This window comes from Sus scrofa, chromosome 5 (assembly GCF_000003025.6).
Source record: "Sus scrofa isolate TJ Tabasco breed Duroc chromosome 5, Sscrofa11.1, whole genome shotgun sequence".
Lineage (NCBI taxonomy): Eukaryota > Metazoa > Chordata > Mammalia > Artiodactyla > Suidae > Sus > Sus scrofa.
Window position 1 is genome coordinate 82,384,048 of NC_010447.5, and position 27,992 is coordinate 82,412,039.

Below are 27,992 nucleotides of genomic sequence, written 5' to 3' on the forward strand. Positions count from 1 at the left end.
AGGAGGCCTTGGGAGGCAGAAGTGCTGTTGGAGTGGGCTGGAGGGCGAACGGGAGAGCGGGAGATGGCTCTCTAAAGAGCCCTTGAAAAAGACAGAGGAGAGCGATGAGCTGGAGCGGGGTGTGGAGGGACGGGGAGGCTTTCCAGAGATGCCGGAATATGTTTATATGCTGATGGCAGTTCTCCCATTGAGAGGAAGAGAGAAAGGAGGCGAGGTCTCGAGATGAGTTGATGAGATCCAGAGCAAGTGGACAGAGATTGGATGTTTACAGGGAGGACAGATACTTCTCTGTGGTATTAAGGAGTGAAGAAGAAAATGGGGCATGTGTGTGGGTAGGTTGATTCATTTGGGAGGCAGAGATGAGGGGCCTCCTATCGAAAGCTTTCTACTTGCTCTTGAAAGACTGAGCAAGGTCATCCGCTGAAATCTCACAGGTAGTAAGGTCACCATCCCCCATATCTTGTCATTCTCTTCTGTTTTGGCTTGTGTCCTGGGCCGTGAGATGTGTCCCATGTTTTGAATGGATCACATAGCTGCCTTGAGATCCTTCACTGCCTCCATTTCCCTTGGCGTTTATGGCACCTTCAGGACCCAGCTCCCCCTCTCTCCAGACTGCCTGTGCTCCGGCCAAAGCTAGCAGTACAGCTGTCCTCAAACAGCTCCCTTGCTGCCTCTCCACCTTTGAACATGCCCTTCCTCATGTCCTTTTCTCCCTACCCAGGGAACTCTTTCTCCAAGACCCAATTCTCATGACACATCCTTTTCTTTATTTTTATTTATTTATTTATTTATTTATTTATTTATTTATTTTTGTCTTTTTAGGGCTGCACCTGTGGCATATGGAGGTTCCCAGGCTAGGAGCCAAATTGGAGCTGCAGCAGCTGGCTTACACCACAGCCACAGTCACGCCAGATCCGAGCCGCATCTCTAACCTACACCAAGCTCACAGCAACACCATATCCTTAACCCACTGAGCGAGGCCAGGGATTGAACCTTGGTCTTCATGGATGCTGGTCAGATTCGTTTCCACTGAGCCATGATGGGAACCGAACCCACATCCTTTTAAATCCCTTTCATTCCCCACCCCATTCCACAGGCCAGAAACTATAGCTTTTATTTATATATTAACATAACCATTCTTTTGTTGTATCTTGCTCATTTAGATGGAACACAGTGTCTGGTATAGGGCAGGCACTGAGTGAATAGCTGAGTTTTGATTGCTTTATCTGCTGCCTCAGCTGCAGCAGCACCGGATCCTTAACCCACTGCATCGGACCAAAGCCAGGGATTAAACCAGCACCTCCACAGAGATAAGCTGGGTCATTAACCCATTGTGCCACAGCAGGAACTCCCCCTTTAGTAGTTTTTAATGAATTTTTAAAAAATTAAAGTTATATACTCTTTGTATTTGTTGTAAAGAAAACATTGCTTCTTTTTCTTTTTTTTTCCTAGGTGGTTCTGGAATGGAGCCGGGATCAATACCACGTTTTGTTTGATTCTTACAGAGATAATATTGCTGGGAAGTCCTTTCAGAATCGGTAAGAAGAGAGTAAGCTGCTTTAGGCTTAAATGATGAGTCATGAAATCACTCATGCTTTAAATATAACAGTTGAAGGGGTCTTTCCAAGTTGTGGGTGTGCTTTAGCTTGTTTGGGACTTCTCCTGTGTGAAGGAAGCCTGGAATCCACCTCACATTTTGTGGATGCAAAATTCGATTCCCAAGGAGCAATCCTGCTTTACAGTATATTGAATGTTTTAAGTCACGTGATCTTGTTTTGTCCTTGCCCCAGTTCTGTGAAGGAAAAAAAGGTAATTCCATCCCCTATAGGATGAGGAAGCCAGGTAGCTACTCTGCAGCCAGGTTGGAGCCCCAGCCAGTGTTCTTCTATTGACACCTCTGTGTTAACCAGGGTACCTGCGGTGGTATCCACCAGGACGGACCCCCACCCGCCCCTGTGGTCCCCACATCTTGCTGCCTCACTGTAGGGAGAAGATAAGCTCACAGATTGGGTCTTATTCTCTTTAAGACCAAGCTTCTTGATGTAACCACTCATTTATTTGTTTTGTCTTTTTAAGGCTGCGCCCTCGGCATATGGAGGCTCCTAGGCTAGGGGTCCAATCAGAGCTGTAGCTGCCGGCCGACACCACAGCCACAGCAATGAGGGATCCAAGCCAAGTCTGCAACCTACACCATAGCTCATGGCAACGCCAGATCCTTAACCCACTGAGCGAGGCCAGGGATCAAACCTGTGTCCCCACGGATGCCAGTCATATTCATTTCCTCTGAGCCTCCATGGGAAACGCCAACGTGTAGCCACTCTTAAACGCTGCCTTCAACCTTTCTTTTTTCTTTAGAGGTTTTTCCCTCCCTCACAAGATAGACCTCAGAGTGAAAGCCATCTTTTCCAGCATCCTCCTTCCTTTCTTACGGCTAAAATGAATCACAAGGCTCTTTTCAATTTTTGTCTGTAAAACTGTTGCTTATATTGTTTTGGATCCTAAAGTCAGTATTTGTCTGTGGTTGAAGCAATTCAGACAATACAGTAAAATAAAAAGTAAAGCTTCTTTCTGTTCCATGCTCAATTTCCCCTCACCCAGAAGAACAATAGTCAATGAGTTTTTGTTTTGGATTCTTCTGGTGATCGTCCTTTTAACTTTAAAAAACAAATGGAGTTCTTTCCTTTTTGATTTACTCACTTTATGCAGTATCTGATAATGGTGCACAGCTAATCAGTACAGGACAAGGAGCAGGAGGTGACCAGAAACAGATGTGGGGTGGCTATTAGAGGTAGCTAACCTCACAGAAGACCTGGGTCTAAATGTCAGAGGCTATGATGGGACACTTTCCTAGAACCTGGCTGTCCCATTTTCCCTTGAGGATAGGCCCTGTAGTCTTCCTCTGCTTTCTGTGAACCAGAAACTTAAATAGAAGTATAAGCAGTAACTGGCATCGATGGTGCACCTTGATCGCTTTCTAAGCACCTCTAGCCTATGTTGGTAATTCCTTCTGCTTAGAAGCACTTCCTTGTCCCTCCATCTCCTTGTTATGAGTGCCCATGTGGTTTCTATCAAATAAGTAGTTTTTTTTTAAAAAATTGCACTAGGAGTTCCCATTGTAGCTCATTGGTAACAAACCCGACTAGTATCCATGAGGACTCGGGTTCAATCCCTGGCCTTGCTGAGTGAGTTAAGGATTTGGCATTGCCAAAAACTGGTGTAGGTCGCAGATGCAGCTTGGACCCCAAATTGCTGTGGTGTAGGCTGGAAGTTGCAGCTCTGATTCGACCCCTAGCCTAGGAACTGCCATATGCTGTGGGTATGGCCCTAAAAAAAAAAAATTGAATCTGTGAGCCTTACTCTGTTTTAGACACTGAGATCTGACTCTCTGCTGTAAAAAATTTCACAGTCAAGTAGATGAGATGGCTTGTAAGCAAGCAAGTACCTGGAGAAGTAGGGAAACTCTAGATCTTTCTCTTTGGATCTCTCTTTTTCTCTCTCTCTTTTTTAAAACTCAGTGAATTTTATTATAGTTATACAGTCACGATCACAACCCAGTTTTATAACATATTCATCCCAGAACCCCAGCCCATCCCTCCCCACCCCCCAGCCTGTCTCCTTTGTTAACCGTAAGTTTTTCAAAATCTGTGAGTCAGTTTCTGTTCTGAAAATAAGTTCATTGTATCCTTTTTTTAGATTCCACATATAAGTGATAGCATATGACGTGTGTGTCTCACTGTTGAAACTTCATTTAGCATGAGAATTTCCAGGTCCATCCATGTTGTGGCAAGTGCCATTATTTCATTCCTTTTTATGGCTGAGTAATAGTCCATTGTGCATGTGTACCACATCTTCTTTATCCATTCCTCTGTTGATGGACATTTAGATTGTTTCCATGTCTTGGCTATTGTCTGTAGTGCTGCAGTGAACATTGGGGTACATGTATCTTTTTTCTTTCTCTTTCTCTCTCTCTTTTTTTTTTTTTTTTGGTCTTTACATGTATGTTTTCAAGTCATAGTTTTTTCTGGGTAGATGCCAAGGAGTAGGCTTGCTGGATCTTATGGTGGTTCTAGATTTAGTTTTTTGAGGAATCTCCATATTGTTTTGCATAGTGGTTGCACCAATTTATATTCCTACCAATAGTTTTAAGAGGGTTCCCTTTTCTCTACAACCTCTCCAGCGTTTATTGTTTCTAGGCTTTTTTTTTTTTTTTTGTCTTTTTTAGAGCTGCGCCCATGGCATATGGAGGTTCCCAGGCTAGGGGTCTAATTGGTGCTGCAGCTGCCAGCCTACACCAGAGTCACAGCAACTCAGGATCTTAGGCACATCTTCGACCTATACCACAGCTCACAGCAACACCAGATCCTTAACCCACTGAGCGAGGACAGGGATCAAACCTACAACCTCATGGTTTCTAGTCGGATTCGTTAACCACTGAGCTGTGACAGGAACTCCTCATAGTAGTTTTGATTTGCATTTCTCTAATAATTAGTGACATTGAAATTTTTTTTTTCATGTGATTTTTTTGCCGTCTGTATGTCTTTGGAGAATTTTCTGTTTAGACCCTCTGCCCATTTTTTGGTGAGGTTGTCTGGGTTTTTTTTTTTTTTTTTTTTTTTTGTATTGAGCTGCAGCAGGTTTTTATATATTTTGGAGATTTATCCCTTGTCAAGTCTCTTCATTTGCAAATATTTTCTCCAGTTCTGTGGGTTGTCTTTTTGTTTTGCTTAGGGCTTCCTTTGCTGTTCACAAACTTTTAAGTTTAATTAGGTCCCATTTGTTTATTTTTGTTTTTATTGTCATTACTCTAGGAGGTGTAAGATTTGAGATGATAATTGCTGTGGTTTATGTCAGAGAATGTTCGGCCTGTGTTTCCCTTTAAGAGTTTTATACTGTGCAGTTTTTTATATTTATTTAGGTTTTTAATCCATTTTGAGTTTATTTTTGTGTATGGTTTTAGGGTGTGTTCTTGTTTCATTTTTTTACATATAGTTGACAGTTTTCCCAGCACCACTTATTGAAGGGACTGTCTTTTCTCCATTGTATATTCTTGCCTCCTTTGTCATAGTTGAGTTGGCCATAGGTGCATAGGTTTAATTCTGGGCTTTCTATCCTGATCCACTAATCTATATTTCTGTTTTTGTGTCAGTACCATACTGTTTTGATGACTCTAGCTTTGACGTATAGTCTTAAGTCAGGGAGCCCGATTCCTCCAGTTCCGTTTTTCTTTTTCAGGATGGCTTTGGCTCTTCTGGCTCTTTTGTTCTTCCAGACAAATGTTAAAATATTTTCTTCTAGTTCTGTGAAAAATGTCCTTAGTAATTTGGTAGGAATTGCATTGAATCTGTAGATTGCCTTAGGTAGTATAGTCATTTTGACAATATTGATTCTTCCAATCCAAGAGCATGGTAGATCTTTCCATCTGATTGTGTCTTCTTTGATGTCTTTGATTAGCATCTTATAGTTTTCAGAATACAGGTCTTTTATCTCTTTAGGTAGGTTTATTCTTTGGTATTTTATTATTTTTAATGTGATGATAAATGGGATTGTTTCTGTAATTTCTCTTTCTGATCTTTCATTGTTAGTGTATAGAAATGCAGTCAATTTCTCTGCATTACTTTGTATCCTTCAACTTAACCAAATTCACTGATGAGCTCTAACAGTTTTCTGGTAGAGTCTTTAGGATTTTCTAGGTATAGTATCATGTCATCTGCAAACAGTGATAATTTTACTTCTTACTTTCCAATTTGGATTTCTTTCATTTCTTCTCTGCCATGCCTAGGACTTCCAAAACCATGGTGAATAATAGTGGCAAGAGCAGACATCTTTGTCTTATTCCTGATCTTAGCAGGAATTCTTTCAGCTTTTCACCATTGAGAATGATGTTAGCTGTGGGTTTTTCATATATGGCCTTTATTATGTTGAGGTAGGTTCCTTCTGTGCCCACTTTCTGGAGGGTTTTTATCAGAAATGGGTGTTGGATTTTGTCAAAAGCTTTTTCTGCATCTATTGAGAGGACCATATGTTTTTTTGGGTTGTTTTTTTTTTTGCTTTTTAGGGCTGCACCCATGCCATATGGAGGTTCCCAGGCTAGAGATCTAATCAGAGCTACAGCTGCTGGCCTATGCCACAGCCACAGCAATGCCAGATCCTTAACCCACTGAGCGAGGCCAGCGATCAAACCCGCAATCTCGTGGTTCCTAGTTGGATTTGTTTCCGCTATGCCACAATGGGAACTCCAAGAGGATCATATGGTTTTTATTCTTAAGTTTGTTAATGTGGTGTGTCACACTGATTGGTTTGCAGATATTTAAAGATCCTGCATCCCTGAAATAAATCCCACTTGATCATGGTTACCGTCCTTTTAATATATTGCTGGATTCAGTTTGCTAGTATTTTGTTGAGGATTTTTGCATCCATGTTCATCAGTGATACTGGCCTACACTTTTCCCCTTTTTTCTTTGTGGTATCTTTGTCTGGTTTTTGTATCAGGGTGATCATGGCCTCATAGGGTGAATCTGGGAGTGTTTCTTCCTCTCCAGTTTTTGGAATAGTTTCAGAAGGATAGGTGTTAAACATCTTCTCTAAATTTTTGATAGAATTTACCTGTGAAGCCATCTGGTCCTGGACTTTTGTTTGTTGGAAGTTTTTTGTTGTCTTTAGGGCTGCACCCTTGGCATACAAGGTTCCAAGGCTAGGGGTCCAATCAGAGCTGTAGCCGCCAGCCTATGCCAGAGCCACAGCAATACTGGATCTGAACTGCGTCTGCAGCCTACGGATTGGGATCCTTAACCCACTGAGTGAGCCCAGGGATCGAACCCACAACCTCATTCCTAGTCATATTCATTTCTGTTGCACCACGATGGGAACTCCTCCCATGGAAGTTTTTAAATCACAGTTTCAATTTCAATACTTGTGATTGTTCTGTTCATCTTTTCTATTTTGTCTTGGTTTGGTCTTGTACGATTGAACTTTTCTAAGGATTTGTCCATTTCTTCTAGGTTGTTTGTTTTATTGGCATGTTGTTGCTTGTCGTAGTCCCTTATGATCCTTTGTATTTCTGTGCTGTCCATTGTAACTTCATTTTCATTTCTTTTTTTTTTTTTTTTTTTTTTTGTCTTTGGTATTTCTTCCTCCTTTACTTCTGTTTTCTATTTTCTTTTTGTCTTTTTGCCTTTTTCTAGAGCCGCACCTGCGGCATATGGAGGTTCCCAGGCTAGGGGTCGAATCGGAGCTGCAGCCACCAGCCTACACCAGAGCCTCAGCAACACAGGATCCGAACCGTGTCTGCAACCTACACCACGGCTCACAGCAACGCCGGATCTTTAACCCACTGAGCAAGGCCAGGGATCGAACCCACAACCTCATGGTTCCTAGTCGCATTCGTTAACCACTGAGCCAGGACGGGAACTCCCATTTTCATTTCTAATGTTATTGATTTGAGTCCTCTCTCTTTATGTCTTGTTAAGTCTGGCTGAGAGTTTATCAGTTCTATTGATCTTTTGGAAGAACCAGCTTTTAGTTTCATAGATCTTTTCTGTGGTTTCCTTCATTTCTCTTTCATTGATTTCTGCTCTGATCTTTATGATTTGTTTCCGTCTGCTAACTTTGGGTTTTGTCTACTCTTCTTTCTCTAGTTGCTTTAGGCATAAAGTTAGGGTTTTGTTTTGTTTTGTTTTTTGTTTGTTTTTGCTTTTAAGAGCCGCACCCATGACATATGGAGGTTCCCAGGCTAGGGGTTGAATTGGAGCTGTAGCTGCTGACCTGTGCCACCACAGATCTGAGCCGAGTCTGTGACTTACACCACAGCTCACAGCAATGCTGGATCCTTAACCCATTGAGCAAGGCCAGAGCTTGAACCTGTGTCCACATAGATGCTAGTCAGATTTGTTAACTGCTGAGCCATAATGGGAATTTCCTAAAGTTAGGTTGTTTATTTGAAGTTTTTCTTGTTTCCTGAGGTAGACTTGTGTTGCTGTAAACTTCCCTCTTAGAACTGCTTTTGCTGCATCCCATAGGTTTTGGATTGATGTGTCTTTGTTGTCATTTGCTTGTGGGTATTTTTAAATTTCCTCTGATTTCTTTAGTGATCCATTTGTTGTTTGGTCTAAGCATGTTCTTTTTGGTTTTTTTAGGGCCACATCCACAGCATATGGAGGTTCCCAGGCTAAGGGTCGAACCAGAACTGTAGCTGCCGACCCACACCACAGCCACAGCAACTTGAGATCTGAGCCTCGTCTGCGACCTATACCACATCTCACGGCAATGCCAGATCATTATCCCACTGAGCGAGGCCAGGGATTGAACCTACATCCTCATGGATGCTAGTCAGATTCTTTTTCCCCTGAGCAACAACAGGAACTCCTAGTAGCATATTCTTTAGTCTCCACATGTTTGTGTTTTTTGCAGTTTTTTTCCTTGTTTTTGATTTCCAGTTGTATAGTGTTGTGGTTGGAAAAGATGACTTCAGTTTTCTTAAATTTACCAAGCCTTGATTTGTGGCCCAGAATGTGATCTATCCTAGAGAATGTAATGTGTACACTAGAGAAGAATGCATATTCTTCTGCTTTGGATGGAATGTTCTATAAATATCTAGTAAGTCTGTTTGATTTAATACATCATTTAAGACCTGTATATCCTTGTAGATTTTCTTTTTTTTTTTAATTTTAGGACAGCACATGCAGCATATGGAAGTCCCCAGGCTAGGGGTCAAATTGGAGCTGTAGCTACTGGCCTACACCACAGCCACAGCAACACCAGACCCAAGCTGTGTCAGTGACCCACACTGAAGCTCAGGCAACGCTGGGTCCTTAACTCACTAGGAGAGGCCAGGGATGAACCTGCATCCTCATGGATGCTAATCAGATTAGTTTCCTTGTTTCCACTGAGCCACAGCAAGAACTCCTCCTTGTTGATTTTCCCTCTGGATGATCTGGCCATTACTGTAAGTGGGTTGTTAAAGTCACCCACTATTATTATGTTATTGTCAATTTCTCCTTAAGGTTGTTAGCAGTTGCCTTATACTATTGAGATGATCTTATGTTGGCTGCAATATATATTTACAGTTGTTACATCTTCTTCTTGGATTGATATTTGATCATTATGTAAGGTCTTTCTTTGTGTCTTATAATATTCTTTATTTTAAGGTCTGTTTTGTCTGATGAGTATTGCTACTCCAGCTTTCTTTTGATTTCTCTTTGCATGGAATATTTCCTTCCATCCTCACTTTCAGTTTATAATATATATATCACTAGAACTGAAGTGGGTCTCTTGAAGACAGCATATAAGTGTCTTGTTTTTATATCTATTCAGCCAGTCTACTTCTTTTGGTTGGGGCATTTAGTCCATTTACATTTACGGTAATTATTGATACGTATGTTCTTATTGCCTTTTTTTTTTTTTTTTTTTGTCTTTTTTAGGGCCATACCTGAGGCATATGGAGGTTCTTAGGCTAGGGGTCAAATTGGAGCTGTAGCTGCCGGCCTACACCAGAGCCATAGCAATGCAGGATCAGAGCTGCGTCTGCAACCTACACCACAGCTCACAGCAGCACCAGATCCTTAACCCACTGAGCAAGCCAGGGATCAAACCCGCGTCCTCATGGATGCTAGTCAGGTTCATTAACCACTGAGCCATGGTGGGAACTCATTGCCATTTTATTAATTGTTTTGGATTTGTTTTGGTTGGTCTTTTTTCTTCCTGTCTTTTGTTCTCTAATTTTGTGATTTGATAATGATCTTTAGTGTTGTGTTTGGATTGCTTTTTCTTATTTGTGTGTGTATCTATTGTAGGTTTTTGGTTTACAGTTACCATAAAGTTTTGACATAGGAGTCTAGATATTTATACAAGATTATTTTAAAGTTGTTGATTTTTTAATTGCAAGCGCTTTTCCAGTATCTTGCATTTGTACTCTCCTCACAATTTCTGGTTTTGATAGCATGTTTGTATGTGGATGATTTCCTACCCTTACTATATCTATGCCTTTCCCAGTGAGCCTTATCATTTGTAATATTTTTGTTTCTAGTCGTAGCCTTTTCTACCTAGAGAATTTCCGTTAGTATTTGTCATAAAGCTGGTTTAGTGGTGCTGAATTCTCTCAGCTTTTGCTTGTCTGAAAAGCTTTTGATTTCTCCTTCAAATCTTAGTGGAAGCCTTGCTGGGTAGAGTAATCTTGTTTGGAGGTTTTTTCCTTTCATCACTTTTAAGTATGTCATGCCACTCCCTGTGGCCTGCAGAGTTTCTGCTGAAAAATCAGCTGATAACCTTATCAGGGTTCCCTTATATGTTACTTGTTTCTTTTCCCTAGCTGCTCTCGTTACTTTCTTTTTGCCTTTAATTTTGGTCAGTTTGATTAACATGTGTCTCGGGGTATTCCTCCTCAGGTTTATTTTATATGGTACTCATCGTACTTCCTGGATTTGAATGACAGATTCCTTTCCCATGTTCGGGATTTTTCAGCTATTATTTCTTAAAGTATTTTCTTTGGCCCTTTTTCTCTCTTCACTCCTACTGGTAGCCCTGTAATACAGTTGTTAGTGTGTGTAATGTTGTCTCAGGATTCTCTCAGACTGTCTTCATTTCTTTTCAGTCTTTTTTCTCTTTTTTTGTTTAGCATTAGTGATTCACACCAGTCTGTCTTACACTTCGTTTACTCGTTCTTCTTCTTCTTTGTCTTTTTAGAGCTGCACCTGGAACACATGTAGGTTCTCAGGCTAGGGGTTGAATCAGAACTGTAGCTGCTGGCCTATGCCACAGCCACAAGAACAGGGATCTGAGCTGTGTCTGTGACCTACACCTCAGCTCACGGCAACACTGGATCCTTAACCCACTGATGGAGGCCAGGGATCAAACCCACATCCTCATAGTTGCCATTTGGGTTCATTAACTGCTGAGCTATGAGGGAAGCTCCACTTATTCGTTCTTCTGCCTCCTGTATTCTGCTTTTGGTTGCTTCTAGTGAATTTTTTTCTTTCTTTCTCTTTTTCTTTTTTTTTTTAGAGAAAGTATCTCTCAATTTATTTTATATTATGGTGGTTTTGAACCAGTCTTTGTAATGAAACATCATCCAAGCAAATGCGTGGTAAGATAATGGAAAATCTCATATCAGAAGGATTATAGTCATCTAGTGCTTTAAATATTTATAATTTACTTTTGTGGCATTGTTTTGGTGAGTGAAAAGGAAATCATTTATTGTTTTACTTATTTTATATATATATATATATATTTTTTTTTTTTTTTTTTTGTCGTTTTGCTATTTCTTGGGCCGCTCCTGCAGCACATGGAGGTTCCTAGGCTAGGGGTCGAATCGGAGCTGTAGCCACTGGCCTATACCAGAGCCACAGCAATGCGGGATCCGAGCCGCGTCTGCAGCCTACACCACAGCTCACAGCAACGCCGGATCGTTAACCCACTGAGCAAGGGCAGGGACCGAACCTACAACCTCATGGTTCCTAGTTGGATTTGTTAACCACTGCGCCACGACGGGAACTCCTACTTATTATATTTTGAATATTGCTTGCTTAATCCTGAAATCTTCCATTTCCTCACTCAGTGTTTCTTTCAATTCATCAATCTTTGCCTCCGGTTTATTTCCCAGATCTTGAATCATCTTATTCTCATCAATCTAAAGTCTTTTTTACGGAGGTTAGTAATCTTCAGATCACTTAGCCTTTTTCTCGGCTTTTTTCTTGTTCCCTTATCTGAGTCATAATTTTCTGCCTTTTCATTTTGTATAGATTTTTGGTGTGGTTTTCTTTTTGCAGACAGTAGGGTTGTAGCCTCTCTTGCTTCTGATGTCTGCCCCCCTTGTGGCTGAAGTTGGTATGGGGGGGTTTGCTTCAGGGTTCCTGATGGGCGGGACTAGTGCCTGCCCATTGCTGGGTGGAGCTGATTCATATCCTTCTGGTGGGTGGGGCTTTGTCTCTGGGTGAGATTAGATTTGTCTCTGTTCCTGGGAGTGGGTGGGTGGGTGTCTTTAGGTAGGCTGTTTGCTGATGGGTGGGACTGTTTCCACCTGGTTTGTTATTTGGCCTGGGGCTTCTCAGCCCTGATGGGTAGGGTCGGATTTTTCCAAAATGGCTACTTTTAGAGGAGTTCACACTGATAATTATTCCCAAGACCTTTGCTTCCAATGTCCTCCCCCGGCAACAAGCCACAGTCACTCCTTATTTTCCCAGGGGATCTTCCAGAAACTGCAGGCAGGTATGACCCATATTCCCATGGAGTCTCTGCTTTGCACTGGGACCCTGTGGACATGAAAGCCTTTGTGCACCTTTCAAGAGTAGAGTCTCCGTTTCCCCAGTCCCGTGGAGCTCCTGCACACAAGCCCCACTGGGCTTCAGTGCCAAATGCTCCAGGGTTTCCTCCTCCCAATGCCAGATCCCCAGGCATGGGAACCTGATGTGTGGCTCAGAATTGTCCCTCCAGTGGGTGAGCCCCTAAGATATAGTTATTTTCCAGTCTGTGGGCTGCCCACCTTGTGGGTATGGGGTTGCTAATATAGCCCCTCCTACTGTCTTGATGTGGCCTCCTCTTTGTCTTCTGAAGTAGGATCTTTTGTGATAGTTGCCAGTATATTTTGTTGAAGGTCTTTCAGTAGTTGGATGTAACTTTGCTGTTTTTATGAGAGGAGGTGAGCTCCAGTCCTTCTCTGCTATCTTAATCCTGTCTCCTATGTTCATACTCTCTTCTGGTCTCTTTAAAATAGCAGTTTCCAAAGACCGTGGGGTTTGTGGGGTTTTGTTTTGTTTTGTTTTGTTTTTGCTCTTTAGGGCCTCAAGCGCATCATATGGCGGTTCCCAGGCCAGGGGTCAAACCAGAGCTGCAGTTGCCAGCCTGTGCCACAGCCACAGCAACACAGGATCCAAGCTGCGTTTGTGATCTGTACCATAGCACATGGCAACACCAGATCCTTAACCCGCTGAGTGAGGCTAGGGATTGAACCTGTATCCTCATGGATACTAGTTGGGTTTGTTACATCTGTGCCACCACGGGAACTCCAGAGCTATTTTTATGACAACACCAAGGTATTATTTGCCCTTTTTACTACACTGACATTTGCACTGATTGTGTAAAAGCAGTGGTAGGTAAAATTGCCACCACCTTAGCACAAGCCAGTGTAATCTCCACCACTGCATATCTACAGAGGGAAGAAAAAATCTGGGTTCACTTAAGAGTTCATCTTGAAGCAGTAAAAATCGTTAATTGGATTGCATCTTGATCCTGTGAGTATACATTTTTTTTTTTAATATTCTGTGTTGCAATAGGAGGCATACCTCAAGCACCTGACTGCATTGTTCCTGTCTTGAGGGCAAGCCCTTGTGTTTGCGTTGCAACCTAAGCTAGCTGTTCTGTTTCATGAAGTACTCTTATTACACAACTCGAGAGATGACAGTGTCATTACTCAGACTTGGTATTATTTGGCAGCTATTTTCTTGACAGTGAACAAAGCAATTCTGTGTTTGAAGAGAAAGAAATAGTAGTATTTGTTTCCAACGATAAAATTTGAGCTTTCAACTGAAAATTAGAATTTTGGAAAATTTGTTTCCACCATCATTAGCCTAATAGCTTCACAATATGTAAAGGCTTCTCTGATTAGATTTGCAACATTATGTCAGAAAATTGCATTTGTTAATATTATGTGAGAAAGTTAAATATGTCGCCATTTGGCAGAGCTGCATAACTCAGTAGGCTTCTATTTTTGAGATAACCAATGTATTCTTCAAGAGTCTTGCCTTAAAAATGCAAGCTCAATCAATGGATTTTAATATAAAAGCACAAAAATTCATTAGTGGTTTCAGATTTCACATTGCAACTAATTTTTAAGAAACTGCCACTTATTTTGGTGTAATATCAAACAAGAAGACCCACCATTATTTGAAAAGGCTATTAAAATTCTTTTCCCCTTTCCAACTACTTATCTGTGTGAGCCTGGGTTTTCTTCCACCAAAACAACATAGGGGAACAGATGGAATACAGAAGATTTGCGATGCTTGCTTGCTTCTACCCAGTCGTTAAAGAGATTTGGAGAAATGTAAATCAATGCCCTTCTTCTCACTAAGTTCTTTTGTTGTTTTGTGAAATACTGTTATTTTCATGTAAAAAGTTATTTATATTAACACATGAAGGGATTTATTATTGTTTCAGAACAAATTAATATTTTTAAAATGTCTGACTTAGCAAAAATGGCAAGTGTGGGAGTTTCCGTGGTGGCTCAGTGGTGGTGAACCTGACTAGTATCTCTGAGGACATAGGTTCCATCCCTGGCCCTTCTCAGTGGGTTGAGTATCTGTTGTTTGCCGTGAGGTGTGGTGTAGGCCAGCAGCTGCAGCTCTGATTTGACTCCTAGCCTGGGAACTTCCATATGCTGCAAGTATAGTGGTTTTAAAAAAAAAAAAAAAGGCAAGTGTGGATAGTTATAAACAAATGCTTTTGGGGGTCCTTAATAGTTATTTAAAATTTTTGTTTGGAGTTCCCGTCCTGGCTCAGTGGTTAACGAATCCGACTAGGAACCATGAGGTTGCGGGTTCGGTCCCTGGCCTTGCTCAGTGGGTTAAGGATCCGGCATTGCCGTGAGCTGTGGTGTTGGTTGCAGACTCGGCTCAGATCCCACGTTTCTGTGGCTCCGGTGTAGGCCGGCGGCTACACCTGCGATTCAACCCCTAGCCTGAGAACCTCCACATGCTGCGGGAGTGGCCCTAGAAAAGGCAAAAAGACAAAAAAAAAATTTATTTGTTTCAGAGGATTTATTTATTTTAAATTTTTATTAGAGTATTGTTGATTTACAGTGTTTTGTCAATTTCTGCTATACAGCGTAGTGCCCCAGTCATACATACATATACATCTTTTTCTCATACTACCTCTTAATAGTTTTTAAGAGTCTTAAGTGTGGATGCTAAAAAGTGAGAATCATTTCCTTAACGTAGCAGTTCCCAAGATTTAGCATGCAGCAGAATTCCGCAGAGGGCTTGGGAAAATACAGTTCCTCCCACCTGCAGAATTTCTTACTCTGTAGTTCTCACAGGGGCACAGGGAATTTTCATTTCTTTTTTCTTTTTTTCTTCGTTTTTTTTTTTTGGTCTTTTTAGGGCTGCACCTGTAGCATATGGAAGTTCCTGGGCTAGGGGTTGAACTGGAGCTGTTGCTGCTGGCCTATACCATGGCCACAGCCACACCAAATCCGAGCAGAGCCTGCAACCTACACTCCAGCTCACGGCAGCACCAGATCCTTAACCCACTGAGTGAGGCCAGGGATTGAACCTGCATCCTCATGGTTACTAGTTGGCTTTGTTACTACTGAGCCACAATGGGAACTCCTCCTTCTCTAATTTTTAACAACACAGATTTTCTTAAGAAAAGCTGAGAAATGGCTTGTCATTTTTTCACTCCAAAATTTGTTTGGTAATCACTTAGCCTGCTGTGTCTGAGGCTCCAGCAGTACACAGAGGCATGCATCTCTGCCCTAATAGAGCTTCCAAACTGCAAAGGAAAACTAGCTCAGAAAAGCTAGATACTGATGTCAGCTCTTTCTTTCTTTTTTTTTTTTTTGGTCGTCTTTTTGCCTTTTCTAGGGCCACTCCCACGGCATATGGAGGTTCCCAGGCTAGGGATCTAATCGGAGCTGTAGCTGCCGGCCTACGCCAGAGCCACAGCAACGCGGGATCCGAGCCGGAGCCGTGTCTGCGACCTACACCACAGCTCACGGCAACGCCAGATCCTTAACTCACTGAGCGAGGGCAGGGATCAAACCCGCAACCTCATGGTTCCTTCCTAGTTGGATTCGTTAACCACTGCGCCACGCAGCTTTTTCAATCAAATACTCTTCTCTTTCTCAAGAATGTGTGTTTTAAATATTTCTTCTCCTAATTTTAAATTGCATTAGAATATAGTTTGGTTTTTATGTAAGAATATTTCAAAATTACCTAATTTTTATGATGACAAGGAAACGGATCATATGTAGCATCACATGTTCGAATACATACACTTTTTTTGACCCCACATGAGACCTGTGCCAACAGCACTGACAGTGCCAGATCCTTAACCCACCGAGCCATCAGGGGTGGCTTAGAACTTAGAACTTGGGTTCTAAGATACTATTTACATTCTAAGTTTGCTTACCTCCTTTGTGGAATATAGAACCAAGGGACTATTAAGTGCCTTTACATGGACTTAAACTAAATCAATTAAAATAAAAGTTGTATCACTTTTGTCACCGTGGCTTTGCTTCTGAGTCATAGATAACTTATTTAGTATTCAGTTCTAAGATAAGGGCTTCTTCCTCATCTGGAAACTAAGATCGTGGTCTGTGGTTAGTCCTACTCATTGTGACCATGTCTAATAAGTAGAAAAACAACTGACTCACTGACTTGAGGCAGGTCACACGATCACTTTAGATTGTCAGTTTAACACCAGAGAATTAAACCAATCTTGTAATATAGCCTTACTAGAAGAGCCAGGACATAAATGCATTCTGTGTAGGTTATTTGTTTCCTCAGTTGAACTATATGGATATCTCTTGATTCTATTAAAAAAAATCTTTAATGGCAGATAATTACTTTTACAAGAAAGCTTTGAAATGTGCAAAAATTTCCCTCCTTTTATTGATTTATTTATTTATTTTTGGCCACCCTGTGGCATATGGAATTCCTGGACCAGGGATCAGATCTAAGCCGAAGTTGCAACCTTAGCCACAGCTGTAGCAACACCGGATCCTTAACCCTCTGTGAGGGTTGGGGATCGAACCTGCATCCCCAGCACTCCCAAGACACCACTGATTCCTTTGTGCCACAACGGGAACTCCTTCCCACCTTTTAAAAAGTCTTTTCTTTCTGAAATACGTCACCTAAGCAGCTTTTTCAGTTTTTAGTCTGAACAGAGACTGCCTGCACATTTGAGAGTGAGATGACTTGGGGTGGTTTATGTGTGGGTAATGTGGGGGAATTTTTTTTTTTTAATATAGAAAAGACTGAGGTTTATGTTGAGGGAATGAACTCATATTTAGACGATTATACATATTGTAAATTTATTATACATATTATAAGTACCTATTAAACCCCACTTATGTCCCAGGCACTGTTCCTAGGCAGGTCGTGATGAACAGGAAGAGCTCAGTGACCTCCAGTAGAACTGGTATTTTAGTGGGGGGAAGGTTTTTTTTTAATTTATAAATGTGAACTATAATTATATAAATAGGTATTTCTCAAAGTGAATTTCTGGACCATTGCTTTACCTGGGAACTTGTTAGAAATGCAGATTCTGGGGCCCCACTCCAGACCTAATACATCAGAGATTCTGGGGATGGAGCCCAGTCATATGTTTTCAAGTCTCACAGGTGATTTGATGCCTGCTAACACTGATATAGACACATGCAGAAAACACCTATTTTTAGATGGGGAAGCAAGTGCATATTCTTGCAGCAGGGAGAATCTGAGTGTGCCTGGGAGAGAGGAAATAATGAAGAGCGCGGCCCAGAATGCATGACACCATTTCTGCCTCCCAGATGCTCCACCTAGTGGAAGATAGACGTCGCAAAAAAATAGTACAACACTGTGCGCTAGGGATTCCTTAGCGTACAAAGTACAGTGGAAATCGCCTGTCACGCAGTACATTTTTCTTTGTGGGAAGTGAGGGAAGAGGGCTTAGGGAATGAGGAAGTGGTTAAAAGAAGCATGAAAGAAAGGATGTTCTCGGCAGAGGGAGGAGCGTGTCAAAGGCACAGAAGCCTGCAAGTTCTTATCCTGTTTGGGTAAGAGCATACAGTTAGAGCGTGCAGAGCATGAGGTGCAGGTTATAAAGGAGTTTAGATTTTATTCTGCAGTCAGGGAGGGTTGGTGAAGTCTCAGCTGTCACATGTGCCTGAGTCCTCATTTTCTCCATGAAGCTCTAGGCTCCCTGGTCTCCTCTTATGCTTCCCTTTGCTCCTGTTGTCTCTGCCACTCTGGCCTCTAATTCCTTAACCATGCCAGGTAGGCATCTGCTTCAGGGCATTTGCACATGATATTTCCCTTCTCTTGGCTCTTCTTCCCTCAGGTGCCCACATGGCCTGCTTCCTGCCTTCCTTCACCTCTTTGCTGAAATGTCACCTTCCACTAAGGCCATCTCTGATCCCCCTATTTCAGACTGACCCCCTTCTCCATATAGACACACTAGGTATCCCAATTTTCTGCTTTATTTTCTGACATTGAACATTATCTGACTTTGTTGGGTTTATTTCCTGTCTTGACCTCCCTAGAATGTAAACTTCATGAAGGCATCAATTTGGGTTTTATTTACTGCTGAGACCCCAGTACTTAGAACAGTGCCTGGCACATACTAAGTGCTCAGTAAATATTTATTCATTGAATGGATAAGCACTACTTTCATCCAGTGGTCTCACCTACTTGTTTTAAACTGAAAGTGGTTGTCAGTCTATTATTTCTTTCTTTCCATAATTTGAAAGATTTATCTACCAAACTGCATTTATTTTCCCTTGAGAAAATTAACCCTGTGGCCAAAAGAAAAGTTGTCATGTTTCTATTAGTCTTTGGAGCCCTTCCTGCTTCGGGAGGGGAGGGGGGGCCTGATCCTGTGCCTGGCCTTTGAGGAAGACAAAGAAGGGTAAGTTTTGGGTCCTTGGCCTAAGAAAAAGAAAACCAAACCATAATCAAAACCAAACCAAACCAAACCCCTGTACCATTTCTTGGAAAAGATCAAACCTGAAATCCAAAATACGTCAAATGTTACTATGAACTGTGTCACAGGTCTGGAGCAGACTCTGAAAGATGGGTAGGATTTTGGTAAGTTGATGAAGGAAAGGAGAAGAGAACTTTCAGCAGGGATAAAACCGGAAAAACAACTGAGGTGGATGCTCAGGAATTAAAAGCCTGCGTGGCTCCTTAGATTGAAGATAAGATAGTAAAGGGAAAGACAGATGTGGGAAGGCCTTCTGTGCTGGTGTCTCATGTAAATCATCTGAGTTCCTATGTGCCAGATACTTTTTCTCAACTACTTTAGGGAACAAAACAGGTGCGCTTCCTACTGCCTTGGAGTTTACATTCTAGGGGAGGGAACACATGGATTACCAGTGTACGAAGCATGTTAAATATTTAATATTTTAGGTGATCATTGCTATGAAAAAAGAAAAAGAAAAAGGGCAAAGCATGGAGGACTGGGAGGGTCCAGGCTTGGGGGCCTCAGAGAAAGGGAGAGCTATAACATTAAATGGCGCTAGATCTTGGCTGTGGACTTCGGGCCCCCTTTTTTCGTAATTTTGTGTAAGCTTCAAATTTCTTTTCTGTTTTCTATGCTTGGCTATGTCTCTATGTAGTAATTTCTTTTCTTCATTTGTATCCAAGCTTCCCCATTTGCTAAGCTAAGAATATGGCTATTTAAACTGAGCTTCCAAGACCTCCCCCACAGTCTTAAAAGTGAAGTGACAGCAGCCTCTTTATAGGGCAGTTGTGATGATGAGACGAGGCAAAACTGCCGAAAGTGTTGAGCAGAATGCATCTCACAGAGAAGGTCCTCAGTAAGTACGAGGGCCCGGTGCCAGTTTGAAAATGTGGCCAGTCTGTGACATGTGCCATAGGTGGATTCCCTTTTCATTGGTGTTTATTCATAGCCACTAAGTTTAAACCCTATTAATGCTTTTATTTTCAAATGTATTGGGAAAATGCATCCAAGCTGGAGGACTTGTGGGTTTCCCCTAGGCTCTGTCTGCCCATGCCGATTGATGTGGTTTACACCTGGGTAAATGGCACAGATCTCGATCTACTGAAGGAACTGCAGCAAGTCAGAGAACAGATGGAGGAGGAGCAGAAAGCAATGAGGTAAAACTGATGTCAAAATACAAAACACAGAAAGTTCCACAATTACTAGTCATGGTACATTGCAGAAGGTTAAGATGCTGTCCACACTGTGTTCAAACAAGAGCCTGCTTCTCAAATTCATGCCATTATGAGATTTTGGCAGTGATGCATCCAGCCCTTGTTTCTCGGTGCCCAAGGAGGACTCAGTCACTTGGGCGAGATCCTGGCCTCACTCTGCAGGGTGGCCATTTCATGACCCTGGTGCTCCAGGGGTGCCTTGGTCTCCAAAGCGCCTGAAGGTGGAAGAGCCGCCCAGGGGAGCCCTGGGCTTCCTGCTCACTCAGTGCAACAGCTTCATAAAGGAAGGGTTTTTTTTTTGTTTTAGTTTTTTTTTTTTTTTTTTTTTTTGTCTTTTTGCCTTTTCTAGGGCCACTCCAGCAGCATGTGGAGATTCCCAGGCTAGGGGTCCAATTGGAGCTCTAGCCACTGGCCTACACCAAAGCCACAGCAACGCGGGATCCGAGCTGCATCTGCGACCTACACCACAGCTCACGGCGACGCCGGATCCTTAACCCCCTGAGCAAGGCCAGGGATCAAACCCGCAACCTCATGGTTCCTAGTCGGGTTTGTTAACCACTGAGCCACGACAGGAACACCAAAGGAAGGTTTTTTAATGCAAAATAGCTACACAGGAGGATGGATTCATTCCTTAAAAATAAAACAGACCTACAGACATAACTTTTTTTCCATTTGGTAAAGATAGTAAAAAGTATATTTCTCTTAGCCCTTTTAAAACCAAATAGTATACTACAAAACTAGAAACCTTGGTAGTTTTTTAAAATGTGGAATTTTGATCATTTACTTTATCTGGGAAAAGTATAACGGGCTTCTGGAGAACTTTCAGAGCTGGGGATCTGGCTGATGTAACTTGCCTTCTGATTTCTCAGGAGTATTTACTGAGCGTTTCCCCATTCATTTCTTTGTAAATGTTATGGGTACACTCAACTTACAGGTCATTGGCCATAATGTACTACAACAAATTGTCTCTTTCTCTCTCTGTTAGAGAATATGAGACCTCCTCAGTGTGTGAAGATGACTTTTGACAGCCTTTTACCATGTTTTACTAGTAAAATGTAAACGCTTATATTTTAGTTAAACTTTTGTGGTTACTGTGGGTGGTATATTTATTGCTAATATTTCATTACATTGTATAATTTATTATGTGTCTTAAATGTTATTACAATACTTCCCAACCTACTGGTTGGTTCTTTTGGAGTAATCAGAATAATCTATATTAAGTTCTCTCTTATTCACATGTAGGGCTATGCATATGTAATGAAATATATTTTGTTTTCATTAGAGAAATCCTTGGGAAGAACACAACAGAACCAACTAAGAAGAGGTAAGCATTTATTGATTGATAGTCTTTTTTTTTTTTTTTTTTTTTTAAAGGGCTGCACCTTCGTCATAGGGAAGTTCCCAGTCTAGGGGTCAAATCGGAGCTGTAGCGCAGGGCTATACCACAGCAGCTTGGGATCCTTAACCCACTGAGCAAGGCCAGGGATCAAACCCATGTCCTCATGGATCCTAGTCAGGTTCATTACCGCTGAGCCACATTGGAAACACTGGCATTTTTTTTTTTTAGTTGAAAATCCATGAATTATTTGACCTGTCATAACATGTCTCTCTCCTTTATAGATGTCGAACTTCTTTTTCTATTTTTTTCTTCTTTGTGTGTGTGTGTGTTTAGGGCCACACCCGAAGCATATGGAGGTGTCAGGCTAGGGGTCTAATTGGAGCTGTAGTTGCTGACCTACACCACAGTCACAGCAACGCCAGATCCAAGCCTCATCTGCAACCTACACCACAGCTCACAGCAATGCTGGATCCTTAACCCACTGAACGAGGTCAGGGATCTAACCCCATGTCCTCATAGATAATAGTTGGATTCTTTACCACTGATCCACAATGGGAACTCCTTTTTTCTATTTTGTTTAAAAAATTTTTGGTGGAATATAGTTGACTTAGAAAGTTGTTAGTTTCAGGTATATGGTAAAGTACATTAGTTGCACAAATACATATATCTGTCTCTTTTTTTTTTTTTTTTTTTTGATTACCCTGTATTGTACAACAGGTCCTTGTTATCCATCTGTTTTATCTATAGTAGTGTGTATATGTCAGTCCCAACCCTTGAATTTATCCCTCCCCACCCCCCCGCATTTCCCTTTTGGTAACCGTAAATATGGTTTCAAAATCTTTGAGTCTGTTTCTGTTTTGGATTCTTTTGTATCATTTTTGTTAGAGTCCACATATTGGTGATCTCATATCATATTTGTCTTTGACTTCACTCAGTGTGGTAATTTCTAGACCCATCCATGTTGCTGCAAATGGCATTATTTCTTTTTTTTTTAATGGCTGAATAATCTTCCATTGTATATGTGTACCACATCTTCTTTATCCATTCATCTGTTGATGGACATTTAGGTTTCTTTTTCTTTTTCTTTTTTTTTTTTTTCTTTTTTTTGGTCTATGTCTGTCTTTCCTAGGGCTGCACCCTCGGCATATGGAGATTCCCAGGCTAGGGGTCTAATCGGAGCTATAGCCACCAGCCTACACCACAGCCACAGCAACGCCAGATCCGAGCCATGTCTGCGACCTACACCACAGCTCATGGCAATACTGGATCCTTAACCCACTAAGCGAGGCCAGGGATTGAACCCACAACCTCATGGTTCCTAGTTGGATTTGTTAACCACTGAGCCACGATGGGAACTCTGGTTTCTTTTGTTGTTGTTGTTTTGTTTTTTTTTAAGGGACCCACCCATGGCATATGGAGGTTCCCAGGCTAGGGGTCTAATCGGAGCTGTAGCCACTGGTCTACACCATAGCCACAGCAACACCAGATCCTTAACTCACTGGGTGAGGCCAGGGATTGAACTTGCGTCCTCACAGATGCTAGTCAGATTCATTTCTGGATGACGACAACTCCTGCATGTATCTTTTCGAATTATGGTTTTCTCCAGATATATACCCAGGGATTGCTGGATCATATGGTAGTTTTATATTTAGTTTTTTTTCTTTCTTTTTTTTTTTTTTTTAAAGGCCTCACTTGGGGCATATGGAGGTTACTAGGCTAGGGGTTGAATTGAAGCTGTAGCTGCTGGCCTACACCACAGCTACAGCAATGTGAGATCCAAGCGACCTTTCCTTTGTCATAGGTTAGTTGACTATAGGCTCATGGGTTTATTTCTGGGCTTTCTGTGCTGTTCCATTGATCTCTGTGTCTGTTTTTATTCCAGTGCCATACTGTTTTAATGACTGTAGCTTTGTAGTAAAGGCTCAAGTCAGGGAGCCTGATTCCTCCAGCTCTGTTTTTCTCAAGATTGCTTAGGTTGGAATTCCTGTTGTGGTACAGTGGAAGCAAATCCAACTAGTATCCATGAGGATGTGGGTTCATTTCCTGGCCTCAGTGGGTTAAAGATCTGGCTTAACTCACCTGACCTGTGGTGTAGGATCACAGGTGCTGCTTGGATCTGGTGATGCTACGGCTGTGGTATAGGCTGACAGCTGTAGCTCCGATTTGACCCCTAGCCTGGGAACCTCCATATACTATATGTGTAGCCCTAAAAAGAAAAAGAAAAAAGATTGCTAAAGTTATCTTTCGTGTTTCCATACAAATTTAGAAATTTTTTTGTTTCAGTTCTATGAAAAATGCTCTTGGTAGTCTGGTTGAGATTGTGCTCAATCTGTAGTCTGTAGATTGCCTTCCGTAGTATAGTCATTTCGACAGTGTTGATTCTTCCAGCCCAAGTGCATGGTATAGTTTTCCATCTGTTTGTGTTAATTTCCTTCATCAGTGTCTTCATCAGTTTTCAAAGTATAGATCTTTTATCTCTTTTATCTCTTTAGGTAGGTTTATTCTTAGGTATTTATTCTCTTTGCAGTGGTAAATGGCATTGTTTTCTTAATTTCTTTTTCCGATCTTTCATTGTTGGTGTATGGGAATGCAAGAGATTTTTGTGTATAAATTTTGTATCCTGCAACTTTGCTAAATTTGTTGATAAGCTCTAGTAGTTTTCTGGTAGTGTCTTTAGAATTTCCTATGTATGGTATCATGTTGTCTGCAAGTAGTGATAGCAGTTTTACTTTTTTTGTCTATTGTCATTTGTCTTTTTAGGGCTGCATCCGTGGCATGTGGAAGTTCCCGGGCTAGGGGTCTAATGGGAGCTACTGCCGCTGGCCTATGCCAGAGCCACAGCAACACCAGATCTGAGCTGTGTCTGTGACTTACACCACAGCTCATGGCAACGCCGGATCCTTAACCCACTGAGTGAGGGCAGGGATCGAACGTGCAACCTCACGGTTCCTAGTTGTATTTGTTTCCACTGGGCCACCTTGGGAACTCCTTTACTTCTTTTCCAAACTGAATTTGTTTCATTTCTTTTTCTTCTCTTATTGCTGTGGCTAGGACTTCCAAAACTATGTTGAGTAACAGTGGTGAGAATGGACATCCTTGTCTCGTTCCTGATCTTAGTGGAAATGTTTTCAGCTTTATACCATTGAGAATGGTGTTAGCTGTGGGTTTGTCATATATGGCCCTTATTATGTTGAGGTGGGTTCCCTCTCTGTCTGCTTTTGGACAGGTTTTTTCTTTTTGTTTGAAATGGGTGTTGAATCAAAAGCTTTTTTTAACATCTCTTTAGATGATCATACGGTTTTCATTCACTTTGTTAATGTTGTGTATCATGCTGATTGATTTGCAGATATTGAAGAATCTCTTGGCATTCCTGGCATATATCCCTCTTGATCATGGTGTATGATCCTTTTAATGTGTTGTTGGGTTTGGTTTGCTAATATTTTATTGAGGATTTTTGCGTATATGTTTATCAGTGGTATTGACCTGTATTGTGTGTGTGTGTGTGTATGTGTGTGTGTGTGTGTGGTGTTTTTGTCTGGTTTTGGTGTCAGGGTGATGGTGGCCTCATAGAATGAGCTAGGGAGTCTTCCTTCCTCTGCAGTTTTTTTCAAGAGTGTCAGAAGGATAGGTGTTAACTAGTCTCTAAATGTTTGCTGAAATTCACGTGTGAAGCCATCTGGTCCTGAAGTTTTGTTTTTTGGGGAGTCTTTTGATGACATTTTCAATTTCAGAACTAGTGATTTGTTTATTCATATTTTCTATTTTTTCCGGGTTGGGTCTCGGAAGGTTGTATCTTTGTAAGAATTTGTCCATTCCTTCTAGGTTATTCGTTTTATTGGCTTATAACTGGTTGTAGTACTCTTTTATGACCCTTGGATTTCTGTGTTGTCAGTTGAAATTTCTCCTTTTTCATTACTAATTTTTTTTTTTTTTTTTTGGTGGCCCTATGGCATACAGAGTTCAAGGGTCAGGGATCAGATCTAAGCCTCAGCTGTGGCAACACTGGATCCTTAACCCACTCTGCTAGGCTAGGGAATCAAACCTTCATGCCAGTGCCACCAAGAGGCTCCCAAGGTTGCACAACAGTGGGAACTCCTTGTTACTAATTTCATTGATTTGAGCCCTCACCCTTTTTTTCTTGATGAGTCTGGCTAAAACTTTATCAATATTGTTGATCTTTTCAAAGAACCAGCTTTTAGTTTCATTGATCTTTTCTAATGTTTTGTTTCTATCTCATTTATTTCTGTTCTGATCTTTATGCTTTCTTTTCTTTTACTAACTTTGGGTTTTGTTTGTTTTTCTTTTTCTAGTAGCTTTTAGTTATAAGATTAGATTGTTTATTTGAGTTTTTTTCCTTATTTCCTGAGGTGAGGTTGTATTGCTATAAATTTTCCTCTTAGAACTGCTTTTGCTGTGTTTCATAGGTTTTGTACCATTGTGTCTTGTCATTTGTCTCTAGTTATTTTTGGATTTCCTCTTTGATTTCTTTAGTGATGCACTGGTTTTTTTGGTCTTTTTGACTTTTCTTGAGCCGCTCCCACAGCATATGGAGGTTCCCAGGCTAGGGGTCCAATTGGAGCTGTAGCCACCGGCCTACGCCAGAGCCACGGCAATGCAGGATCCGAGCCGCGTCTGTGACCCACACCACAGCTCACCGCAATGCCGGATCCTTAATCCAAGGCCAGGGATCGAACCCGCAACCTCATGTTCCCTAGCCAGATTCGTTAACCACTGTGCCATGATGGGAACTAGTGCACTAGTTGTTTAGTAGCGTATTGTTTAGTCTCCACGTATTTCTGGGTTTTTGTTTGTTTGTTTTTTATTTTTTAGGGCTCCACTTAGGACATATGGAAGTTCCCAGGCTAGGGGCTGAATCGAAGCTGCAGCTTCTGGCCATAGGCCACAGCCACAGCATCTTGGGATCTGAGCCATTTCTGTGACCTACACCACAGCTGATGGCAACACCAGATCTCAACCTATTGATTGAGGCCAGGGATCGAGCCTGCAGCCTCATGAATCCAAAGTCGGGTTCCTTACCGCTGCTAGGTCACAGCTTGTTTTTTTGCTGTTTCTGTTTTTTTTCTTCTTGGGTTTGATTTCTTGCCTCATAGCATTGTGGTCAGAAAGAATGCTTGATCTGATTTCAGTTTTCTTAAATTGAGGCTTGATTTGTGGCCCAAGATGTGATCTATCCTGGAGAATGTTCCATGTGCACTCGAGCAGAAAGAGTATTCCACTGCTTTCGGATGACCTATAAATATCTATTAAGTCTGTCTGGTCTGTCGTGTCATTTAAGGCCTATGTTTCTTTATTGATGATTTGTCTAGCTTATCTGTCCATTGCTAAAAGTGGATTGCTAGAGTCCCCTTTATTATTGTGTTACTGTTGATGTCTCCTTTATGGCCATTAGCAGTTGCCTTATATATTGATCTGCTCATGTGTTGGGTGCATATATATTTACGGTTGTTATGTCTTTTTAGATTGATCCCTTGATTGTCAGGTAGTGTCCTTCTTTGTTTCTTGTAACATTCTTTATGTTAAAATCTATTTTGGCTGATAAGAGTATCTTACTCCAGCTTTCTTTTGTGGGTTTTTTTTTTTTTTTTTTTTTTTTGTCTTTTTGCCATTTCGTGGGCTGCACCCACAGCATATGGAGGGTCCCAGGCTGGAGGTTGAATTGGAGCTGTAGCCGCTGGCCTACGCCAGAGCCACAGCAACATGGGATCCGAGCTGTGTCTGCAACCTACACCACAGCTTGTGGCAATGCCAGATCCTTAACCCACTGAGCAAGGCCAGGGATCCAACCTGAAACCTCCTGGTTCCTAGTCGGATTTGTTAACCACTGAGGCACAACGGGAACTTCTCCACTCCAGCTTTCTTTTGATTTTCACTCATAGAATATCTTCTATCTGTGAAGTGTGTCCATAGGTCTAAAGTGGGTCTCTTGTAGACAGCATATATGTAGGTCTTATTTAGTTATCCATTCAGTCTGTCTGTCTTTTGGTTAGAGGCTTTAGTCCATTTACGTTCAAGGTAATTAGCAATATGTATGTACTTCTGTTTTCTTAATTATTCTCGATTTGTTATTGTTGGGCTTGTTTCTTCCTCTTTTTTTTTTTTTTTTGCTTTTAGGGGCCACACCTGCTTCACATAGACGTTCACAGGCTAGAGGTTAAATTGGAGCTGCAGCTGCTGGCCTATGCCATAGCCACAGCAACACCAGATCATTAATCCACTGAGCAGGGTCACAGATTGAACCCACATCCTCATGGATACCATTCAGATTCCTAACCCAATGAGCCACAGTGGAATCTTCCTTCCCTTTCTCTTTTATTCTCTTGTGATTTGGTGACTGGTGTTATCTTTGAATTGTTTCTTCTTTTTTATGAATGTGTTAATTGTAGGTTTTTGGTTTGTTGTTCCCACAAGGTTTTGATATAGCAAAATATTCTGTTACATTCTATTTTATATATCTATATATCTGTATCTATGTATAATTGTTTTAAGTTGCTGCTATTTTGAATTTCAAATGCTTTTTCAATATTCTGCATTCATCCTTTCCTGTTCTTAAGATTGCTATTATTGGGGAGTTCCCGTCGTGGCGCAGTGGTTAACGAATCCGACTAGGAACCATGAGGTTGTGGGTTCGGTCCCTGCCCTTGCTCAGTGGGTTGACGATCCGGCGTTGCCGTGAGCTGTGGTGTAGGTTGCAGACGCGGCTCGGATCCCGCGTTGCTGTGGCTCTGGCGTAGGCCGGTGGCTACAGCTCCGATTCAACCCCTAGCCTGGGAACC

General features: G+C 41.6%; 1 protein-coding gene across 15 annotated transcripts in view; it reads left to right on the forward strand.

Annotated features, from left to right (window-relative positions):
- The window catches only part of GNPTAB (N-acetylglucosamine-1-phosphate transferase alpha and beta subunits), a 196,180-nt gene that overhangs the window by 119,408 nt on the left and 48,780 nt on the right, over nucleotides 1-27,992 (forward strand). For 13 of the 15 annotated variants that reach the window (XM_021092665.1, XM_021092666.1, XM_021092667.1 and 10 more), the window contains 3 exons: nucleotides 1,453-1,538; nucleotides 19,683-19,802; nucleotides 21,142-21,183. In XM_021092665.1, the coding sequence (XP_020948324.1) occupies nucleotides 1,453-1,538; nucleotides 19,683-19,802; nucleotides 21,142-21,183 (248 nt within the window). The remainder of the gene's footprint in view (nucleotides 1-1,452; nucleotides 1,539-19,682; nucleotides 19,803-21,141; nucleotides 21,184-27,992) is intronic. The other 2 variants (XM_021092664.1, XM_021092673.1) reach the window with 1 other exon arrangement.